This window comes from Kryptolebias marmoratus, linkage group LG1 (assembly GCF_001649575.2).
Source record: "Kryptolebias marmoratus isolate JLee-2015 linkage group LG1, ASM164957v2, whole genome shotgun sequence".
Classification (NCBI taxonomy): Eukaryota; Metazoa; Chordata; class Actinopteri; order Cyprinodontiformes; family Rivulidae; genus Kryptolebias; species Kryptolebias marmoratus.
This window is the reverse complement of record NC_051430.1, coordinates 33,866,302-33,876,680: the sequence shown is the minus strand read 5'-3', so window position 1 is coordinate 33,876,680 and position 10,379 is coordinate 33,866,302. Positions and strand designations below refer to the sequence as shown.

The window sequence follows — 10,379 nt, the reverse complement described above, 5'->3', positions numbered from 1 at the left end:
TTGCCCACAAAGATTTCAGCAAACCAGTTTCCTCCCCAGCTGCAGCTGTTTTGCACGTCCTGCAGTGTAATCATGGAACATAAACGCATCGACAAACACTTTGTGTCTGCAAAACATGTGAGGAGAGCTGCAGACCAGGGACAATCCAGAAATGTTTATGAATGTCAGTTTAGAAGCTATCAAAGTTCTCAAATAAAGCACCTTTTGAGAATGTCAATGTTTGTTGGGGATTATCTTACAAAACTAGGAAGGATTTTTGGTTTATATATTAAAAGTTATGGTGGTTTATTGATTTTAGTAAAAAAAAAAATTGCAACTTTTAGGAAAATGCCTCGCGAAATCAGGCATTTTAGCTGCAACAATCACAAAAAATGCCCGTGAAATCCTGGAGGGACTGATTTCTTACGCTTCACTCAGCGTTTAAATCAATTTTTTAACATTAAAACAGATTTTTCCACAAAAACCTGATCATACAGAAATTAAAACTATATATTGTTGGCTTCTTAGTCACTGTCAGAGAAAACTTCACTAATTAAGAAAAATAAGAATCAGAGACTCGATCTGAACCAGACTGGAGGGCCGTATGAAATGTTACAGAGGGGCCGGATCTGGCCCGCAGGCCTTGACTTTGACATGCTTGTTCTCGTGTATTTCAGAGAAAGGTCACAGTTTGTGAAACTGGACATGAGCACGTCTGTAATTAGCTTTTCTTTTGTGTTGTCGTCAGAAACATCCATTTCTAGGGTGGATGTTTCTAATCTGGATTAAATTATTATGAAAGTAATTCCCCAAATTTCTTTGGGCTTTAGAGGAGAAAGTTGTTGTTGCTTTGGACCGTAATCAATGTTTAATTTTATCCAATAATTATCAATAATGCAGTGTTTTATTGAAATACAAACTCCTAAATCATACATATTTTATTCAAATAAAAAGAAAAAACATTTCTAAGTGGTTTGAAGTAATAAAACTCATTGAAAGTTAGGATTATCTTTAAAATTAGATCAGTTTGCTTCTGTTTTTGGGCTGTTTCTTGACCCCATCTTCAACCAGTAGAGGTCCCTCCTGCCTCACTTTGTAGCCGAACAAACTGTATTGTTTCATGGCTTGGAAAGCCTTATTTGTTTAATCCACCTCGGTTTAAAGAAGAGTTATTTTCCCCCAGAATAACCCCATAATTCCATGGCAGGACATGTGCACCTTTTCCTCTGAATACAGACTTTCGGATCAAACTCCGAACAAAGCAGAATTTCAATTTATGTCCGTTAAGTGTCCATCTGTGAGTTGATATGAGACTGTAGTCATGGCAACGCATAACAACGGGACGGCAAGGAAATTAGAAATCTGCGTAAATTAAAGAATATAATCATCTTAATGCTTTAGCATCTTCAGGACATTTAGGGGCAGTAAGAAGTTAACTTAACAAAATGTAATTATCCTAGACAAGGAGTTCCCAATCTTTTATTATAATAAGAGGAAGAAGATGAAGAAGAGGAAGAAGATGGATGGATGGATGGATGGATGGATGGATGGAATGTGACATAATTAACATCAATTGATCCGTTTTTGTATCGAGGTGCTTACTAAAAGAGAGAACTCGTAATGTTCATAACTTTTCCCACAAAGACCCATTTCTAAATAGCTGGAATGTTCCATGTAAGAGCTGCTACTAATAAAACACCCCGATCTTTGACAAACCGGCTGCTCTTAGTGTCACATTAACACGGTCAAAGTGTAATTATAGTTTCTCTGTAAAAGATTTTGGCGTGTTGGAACTCCATAGAGCCACTTGCTCGGCCGTGGAATCCCCCAGGAGTGTAATCCCAGTGTTTATTCCTCCACGCAGACTCGTATCCATACGTGTCGTCGCTGGTCTGTGCCTTCTTCATGTGTCTGACGCCGCTATGGATCGTCATCTCCTCCAAGCACCCGGCCAGCCGCACGCTGCTCTACTCCGGGTGGGAGCCAGTCATCACCGCCATGGTCATCAGCAGGTGTGTGTTTAGTCTTGGAAAAAGGGAAAGAACAGTCATTCCGCGTCTGCTGCTTCCAGCATCTGGGTTGTTTGATGACTCATCCTTTTTAAAAAAAAAAAAAAAAGTAGCTCCGGAGCACACTCATCCTCTGTTCCCCCTGCAGCTGAGCAGAACAGGATTTATTATTTCGTCTTTCCCTTCTTTGTAGTCGGAGTCTGTGATACAACTTCCCACCAGCTGAAAGCAAAAAACCACAAAACTTTATTCCCAGTTTTGTCATGTATGTCCACCTCTGTTACCACAGTCGGACCCTCCAGGATTCCGCGATGTTGCGATCGCAACTATTAACGCAAAATCAAGCAAACCCCGCAAAATCACAGCTTTTTGCAACTTTAACCCAATATTTATTGTTTCTAAAGTGATTCGCCACCGTTTCTGTGGTCTAGTCTCTTCTTTGTGGGTTTGTGTAGCGTGGAATACAAAATAAGCCCAAATAACTCAGGAAGAAGACACGTGACGTCACTTTGTGTCTGCAAAACATGTGAGGAGAGCTGCAGACCAGGGACAATCCAGAAATGCTCATGAATGTCAGTTTAGAAGCTATCAAAGTTCTCAAATAAAGCACCTTTTGAGAATGTCAGTGTTTGTTGGTGATTATCTTACAAAACTAGGAAGTATTTTTGGTTTAGATATTAAAAGTTATGGTTGTTTATTGATTTTAGTAAAAAAAAAAGGCAACTTTTAGGCAAATGCCCCGCGAAATCAGACATTTTAGCTGCAACAATCACTAAAAAACGCCCCATAAAATCCTGAAGGGATTGCACATAAGCTGATAAGAATTTATCAGAAAAAAATTATAAAAAAAGGAAGCAGATTTGATGTTTAGATCCCTGAGACAAATTCAGAACGAGCGATGCTGTCTTTCAATGTCCTCTGTTGCCTTTTTTGGTTATATTTCTGCAGCATTGGAGGACTCATTCTGGATAAAACCGTATCTGATCCAAACCTGGCTGGAATTGTAGTTTACACCCCAGTGATCAATGGTGAGTACTTCCTGTTTCTTTAAGTTTGCATAAATGGAAACATTTGGTGAAACGCCAGATTTTTTTTATTGGTCTCAACAAATAAGAAGCAATTATGAACTTTTGTGTCCTGGGTCATTTAATGGAGGTGGACCGCCGTCCGCCTGAGCGTTCGTCCGTCCGTCCGTCAGGTTGTGGACAATTTTTTTTTTTTTTTTGTCCAAACTCTAAATTGATAACCCTTTAACATAGAAATGACAAACTGCACAGCTGGACGCCTCATAGGTCAGGGATGATCCCTATTGATTTCAGGGTCACAGGATCAAAGGTCAAGGTCACAGGCGGCCCCTTTGTAAGAACCTTGTCCATGCTCTTAACTCTGGAATTGTGCAACGTAGGAATGTCAAACTGCACAGCTGGACACTTCATGGATCAGGGATGATCCCTATTGATTTCAAGGTCATGGGGTCAAAGATCAAGGTCATAGGTCAACCCTTTGTAAAAACCTGACGTTCAACCTTTAAAATTGTTGGGTCGAAGGCAAAACGATGAGCAACTTAAGGATGGAGCAACTGAAAAGGTTCAAACGGTGATGGCCCTTTTTTGCCTCCTTTTTCTTTTTTTCCCGCTCTTTCTGTCCGTCCCGCTCATGGTCTCTCCTTCTCCTTTTTCGTCGAAGATTCAGCTGCTTTTCCCACTTCCTTTCCAGCTCTCGAGCAGATTTCGTCAGGCTTTTCGGCTACTTTTTGTGCCGAAACCTCAACTCTTCGAAATATTCAACTCATATTATAGCTCAAATATTCATATAATAATTTTACAGTTAATGGAACTAACTCCACAATACTTGGATAAAAGTCTGGCAGCACTAATGTTTCACACGAAGGATACCAACAACCCGTGTAAATTGGAAGTTGGGCAACACAGAAACTTGGTCTTTTGTTGTTCGTCTCATTTATTTTCTCAGTTTTTTTAATTAGTGCAGTCTTTGACCCTGGGAGCAGAAGATGGAGACTAATCGTTTGTACACAAGATGGATAAGAAGCTGCAGAGTTCATTTGTCTCGTGCTGTGGAGCTTCCACAAGTGAATGATGGTGGATTTGAAAAGAGTCGAGTCGGGTCTGCTCAAACAGTCCCTGATAGATAAGACTCCAAATATTCAAATGCATAAATAAGTTCAGTAATTCTGTGGACCGCTTCCATCTCCCAGCTCATCTGTGGTCTCCTGTGGCTCTGGCACCTCAACAAGAGATAAGCTTTTAATTAAATGATATTACCAAGAGACATTTAAAGAGACGGAGTTGGATTCTGACTCTAATTGGGTTTTGGGATGTCAAGCCAATGTCTTCTTATGAGCACAAGGATCTTAATTTCGTGTCTCGGCGGTCTCTCTCGCTCTTCTCCTTCTTCGCGGTCACTCAGTTTGTGGGAACGTGTTCCATGGTCCTTCCATTTTTTGGTGATGGATTTATCAGAACTCCTGGGGATGCTTAGGGCTTTGGAAATCCTTTCGTATCCATCCATCAGCAGATATATGCCGCTTTTCCACCGGCTCTAAAGGTCCCGGCTCCACTCTACTCGGCTCGCTTTGTGTGCTTTTCCACCGGCATTTTTTCGAGGCCGGTCCCTGCTTCTTTGGTCCCTGCTTCGGAGCAGGGCCAGCTGGGCCGGCCCTGCTTCGTGGGCGGAGCAAGCTTAGCTCCTGTTCACTCATTGGTCGTGGGTGTGGCCAGATGCAAGCATAAAGAGCGAAGGTAGGAATATAAACAACAGCGTTAGCAGCGTTAGCTTACCCTGCAGCGTTTCTGCTGTCTGTCCCCCAGCTGAAGGCCTGTAAAGCCTGAAATCTCCGGCTGATACCAGCTGTCCTACTCCGCGCAACAATCGCAGCATCCAGAGCATTTCTTCCACTGCGCCTCTCTTCCTGAAGTCTCAGGAGAATCCCCATAAGTTTAAAAAACAGCAACAACACAGGGCGCGGTTCTGTTGTGCAGGGATTCAGGAGCATTGTGGTAAAAATAAAACTACCATTACGACTTTACTGGATAATGGAAATAAATCAGTGTTCGATTTCCACATGATTTATTTATTTTTCTTGGTGTCTATTAAAAGAAATTGTTATTACTCATCATACAAGTTAGTAATCAGGGGATTAAAAGGGGAAAATACATTTTTTTGTACTGTTCGTGCACACCGCGGTCAGTTCTCTTCCAGCCGTCGGGCCTCACAGCTCTCCGCTCTGCGCAGGTATCGGAGGAAACCTGGTGGCCATTCAGTCCAGCAGGATATCCACCCATTTGCATTTCCACTGCGCTCCCGGGGAGGTTCCCGACGAGGCCAAGGGCTGCTACTACCCCTGTCGCACGTTCTGCGGCACAGGTCAGTCCCAAAAAACTCAACCGATAAGACGTATGAAACTCTCACAATGGCTGCTTTGGGCTGTTTAACTGGTGTTCTGAATAAACACATTCAAAGTAGAGTTAATTTGAAAGCTTAAAGCCAGTGTTTTTAGTTCTTAACCAGGAATAATTCACATAAAGGGGAATAATTTGTAATTGTTTCTAAAGATACAAGAAGATCACATGGTCTACCGTTACGATTGTGGATGTCGTGATTAGAATTAAAGAAACAACACTAAGAGTGCACGATCGTGCCTTTTTAGGCAAAAAGATGAACTAAACTGGTAGAAACTTGAAATGGGACCTTTTATGCGCGGCGCTTGCATCTTTCCCTTGTATTTGTGTGGATTTTTGGAGGTATTCCTGCTTCTCCCTCAGCTCAAAAGCATCCATATTGGAGATTTACTGAATAACAACAAAAGATTGGATGAAAACATCATCATCCTCGTCTCACGAGGCAGGATCTTACATAGAGGAAGAGTTAAAAGGTCTTAAACGACACACCGGAGTGAAAGAATGCTCCATGAACTAATAATAAACCTCCTTCCTTTTTCCTTTCTCAGGAGCAAATCATCGTTCCGCTCAAGTGCTCCTGCTTTTAGTGATCCCCGGCCATCTGATCTTCTTATATACGATCCACCTGATGAAGAGCGGCCACACCACCTTGACGCCCATCTTCATGTCAGTCTACCTGGCTGCTGCTTTGCTGCAGGTGAGCCCCGTTATGACGAATACCAACCGTTTCCTTTCAGTCGTGCATCTGAGCGTCTACCTCCATCTCCCACCGCCCCTCCAATCCCAGCATCCACCTTTGTCACGCCAACAAACTTTTCAGCTTCGGACCCATAAAATAACAGCGACAAAGGTGTGTGTCCCCATCTGTTGGCTGTTTAAACATCCAAAAATGCTAACGACTCTATTAAATAAGGACATAACCACCGTTTCTGCGGTCTAGTCTCTTCTTTGTGGGTTTGTGTAGCGTGGAATACAAAATAACCCCAAATAACTCAGGAAGAAGACACGTGACGTCACTTCCTGTTAACATCAGAATGCCGGGAGCGTGCAGGAGCAGCGACCGAAGCCAAAATGTGCGCTAATGCTTCACATTTGCCCACAAAGATTTCAGCAAAACACCGCCGTTCTCTGCTGGCCGAGATTAGGGTTTCTGTTTTGGGTCAGCCGTGACCTAGACGCCGCTAACTCCTCGGAGCGCGAATATCCAACATCCAACTTAAAACTAACTTCACTGCGGTCACTATCCAGTTTCCTCCCCAGCTGCAGGAGAGTGGGGGGGAAGCTGTTTTGTACGTCTCGTCATGAGATGATCTTAGTGTAAAACTCCAGGAGAAAAGGAATTATGAAGGAATGACTCGGAATCGGCTGTCGTCTTAGTCGGCGTTTGTGTCCAACTCCTTCTTTGCCGGACGGCTTTTAAGACTCCCCCTTAAATGTTTATTGCGGAGATGCAACATTGAGATGTTATTCTGACCTCAGAGGAGTTGGAGACTTTCCAGATCTATTAAATCCTTCGCCAGCGGAGCTTCTCTTGGGGAGGGCTTCATTACAGAACGCCTGGCTGAAGACGGTGAGGGTGTTGTGTGAATGTTGATCAGGTCACTGATTGAATTCAGGAGCTGAATTCCGCCTCAAATGGGGTTGTCTGCGCTGCTTTATGGCAACGAGATTACAACTGTGTGAGGACAAATGACAGGCTGAATTAAATCTGCTGTGTCATCATTTATTTGTGCAGACACAGACAACTGCAGAGCCTCTTTATTCTACCGCGGCGTACTTTTGCAAGAAATTGGTGCGTGCGTTCATGTTTACGGAGAGAAGGACACAACCTTTAAAAGGTTTAAAAGGTTTTAGATTCAAATAAATCATCGTTTCAGAGAGAAATCCACAAACCTGACTGTAAAGATCTGAAGGGAAATGGAAACTCTTTTCAAGCATGGCTCGGGGATGAGGCCTGCTGACATAATGCTTGCAGAGATTCAAACATTTAGTCATTTTCCAAACTTCTAGGAGAAAAGAAAGCATCACTACCATCGAAATGAAGCGTACTTTTGTTAATACAGAACGTTTGGGGTCACTCAAGGAAAAAGGCAGCTGTCTAAGACAAATGTGAGTTTTCGTCACCGTGGACTTGACCTGAAAATTTGAACTCGTATGTCTCATTTTCAACCATCAGGACATAGTGACAGTTTTAACAAATGTGTAAAAAGAAAAACTAAAAGTGCTTATAAAAGTTACCTACTGCAGCTTTAAAGATCGTCGGCTCTAGTGAAGTGAAGTTAGATTTATTTATATAGCACCTTTCAGCAACAAGGCGATCCAAAGCGCTTTACAACATAAATAAAGACAGAATTCAATTCAGCAAATACAGAATGAAACACAAAAAGAAAAACACAACAATCATGTATAATCTAAATGAAATATAGGATAATCTAAATAAAATCACGAAACCAGACATATGAAAACATGAGCTAAGACAGTCAAAATAGTAGCTAAAATACTCTAAATAAAATCAGGATAAAGTTGAAGCTGAACTAAACAACGATTAGGAATCTAACAATATCTAAAGTATGAGCTAAAATAAACTAAATTAAATGTACGGGAAGGCTAAATAAGCTAAAACACGATAATGCTAAAAGTAACGGTACCAAACTTTCTAAGTAGTACCAGGCCCGCTAAAACAGCCGACGTAATAATTACTAACCAAGATAGAAAAGGAGGGAAAGAAGGGAGAGAGTGGTGGTGTGGGGGTTGGAGTGAGAGAGATGACTCAGCGGAAAGTGTGTGTGTGTAGAGACGGTGGAAGGCGGTGTAGTGTGTGTGTGTTTGTAAAGAAGTCCATGAAGTACGTCACAGAGGCCATTGTCTTTGATGATGTGATGGAAAGTTTATCCGCCAGCTCTGAACAGATCCACAGATGTCCTTAGGCAGAGGGGGGCAGAGCATCTTGTCTACATAGTTCCAGGAGTCGTAGCAAGGCTCACTTTTCAGTGTCCAATCAGATGTCGGTTCCTTCGAGCTGTTTCCGTTTCTTGTTTTTTGTTGAGCTAGCCGGTTTGCATGTCTGTCTTTATTGGTTTTATTGTTTTAAAACAACACATTCGTTTAGTGACTCTGGTTCCTGCTCCAGGTGCTGCTGCTGCTGTGCATAGCAGACTGGATGGTCTATTCGATGTGGCGAAACGGCAAAGATCCCGACAGCTTTTCCATCCCGTACCTGACCGCCCTCGGCGATCTGTTGGGCACCGCCCTGCTCGCCATCAGCTTCCACTTCCTGTGGCTCATCGGCGACCAAGACAGCGACGTGGGCGACTGAAGAGGCCTTCAAAACTCAGCTTTCTGAGTTCCATGTTGAGTTAGAAACTATTTTCCAAATACAGAAGGCATTCTGTTCTTTAACTTAAAGACTGTTCTCGGTAGCTTTTCTGATCTGCATCTTTTGCACCAAAGCATTTGGATATTTTATTGTTTGTCAAAGAGGAGCGGGAAAACATCCGTAACACTTATCCAAGGTGGCGCCATCTGCCGGTCCAGCAGCATCTGAAGGAACTTTACTTGTTTTGGGATTTACCTCCCACTGTGTTTTAACATTTCCTCTCTGCCTTCATGTATTATGTAGCTTTCCATCACAATCAGTGGGTTCCACGCAGAAAAGGTCATTTTGTTTTAGATGAATTGTTCAACATTCCTAGAATCGCCGTAGCGTAAAGGGACTTATCTTCCCATCATGGACTTAACGCTCCCTTTGTTCCCACCAGCTGACATCGAAGCGTTTCTAGAAAAGCAATGCGTGTCCAGTTTGTCTACATCGAAATTTTTATAGGTTTTAAGTTCAATAAGCTTCACGGTATCTTCATTTCCTCTCATCCAGTCAAGCGGTACTTTTGGGGACTTAAAACAACCAAAAATCCCTAACCAAAGCTGGAAGTAAATAATTCAAAGGAGCCTGATTTTACATCACTTTTAACAACTACCACCAGCTCTATATGTAAGTTTAATTAACTGTTTTAGTTTTATCATTTCAGTCGAGAAGCATTTTTAATGGGGACTGCCTTCCATTTCCTTTTTGCTGCATATCTGCATACAACCAATGACTTATCTGTTTGCACAGACCGGATTAGTTCACTTCTGCTTGATTTGAAGGGCTGGAACAAAACCTATCCCATTGTCCGAGGTTTTCAATCTGTCCTGTAACGAAACACAGACGATGACTGAATGAATCCAAGTCCTTCCAGGATCTCTGTTCAGTGTCTGAGAACAGCCTATAACTTCATGTTGTGCCTCTTTACATGGCTGACATGTTTGTTTTTTTCATTTTAAAACAATCCACTGTCATGTTTGTTAGGTCCAAAACCCGCGAGATTCGAAGATGGCAGATTTTTATTTTATTTTATATGAAATATGGCAATTCTTTTTGCTTTTATGGCTCACTTGAGCCCAATACAATGTCAAAATAAATACAAAAACAATCTAATTTCTGCTTCTTTTTGTCAAAGAGCTTTGCAGACATTGTGAGTACTTGGCTGCAATCGTTTAATTTAATAATTGAAATCTAACCACCAGCCAGGGACCCACACCCGAGCCCACCCACCCATCCAGACCAAGTACAACCCGCCAGCCACCCCGCGCCACCACAAGGTGCACACCACCGCCCCACCCGCCCGACAACGACTGCAGACCAACCCCAGGCCAGGGGCCGAAGGAAGGCCGGACATGCGCGCCCCCACCCATCCGTCTTCTGCCGCTTGTCAGTGGCCAGGAGAGAAAGCCAGGCCTCTCCCTCCCCAGTCACACTCTCCCAGAGAGGATATCTAATTCCTTGAGCGAGTTCTGGATCTGCTCTAGAATCTCCTTCCAGTTGGACATGCTTGGAAAGGCATCAAGAAGTCCAAATCACCTCAACTGACTGCTCTACTCCGACCAGTCGACAGCTCTGCCCCTCTCTTTACCCAAGCTCCAAGTCTGACGACAC

The 10,379-nt window shown here is 42.8% G+C and overlaps 1 protein-coding gene across 1 annotated transcript in view; it reads left to right on the top strand.

Annotated features, from left to right (window-relative positions):
* Positions 1 to 9,881, top strand: part of slc41a2b (solute carrier family 41 member 2b) — a 17,772-nt gene extending 7,891 nt beyond the window's left edge. Inside the window, exons 7-11 of the mRNA XM_017426268.3 lie at positions 1,844 to 1,991; positions 2,937 to 3,016; positions 5,241 to 5,372; positions 5,956 to 6,104; positions 8,538 to 9,881. Coding sequence (XP_017281757.1) covers positions 1,844 to 1,991; positions 2,937 to 3,016; positions 5,241 to 5,372; positions 5,956 to 6,104; positions 8,538 to 8,723 — 695 coding nt within the window. The 3' untranslated portion in view covers positions 8,724 to 9,881. The remainder of the gene's footprint in view (positions 1 to 1,843; positions 1,992 to 2,936; positions 3,017 to 5,240; positions 5,373 to 5,955; positions 6,105 to 8,537) is intronic.
* The last annotated feature ends 498 nt before the right edge of the window (positions 9,882 to 10,379 follow it).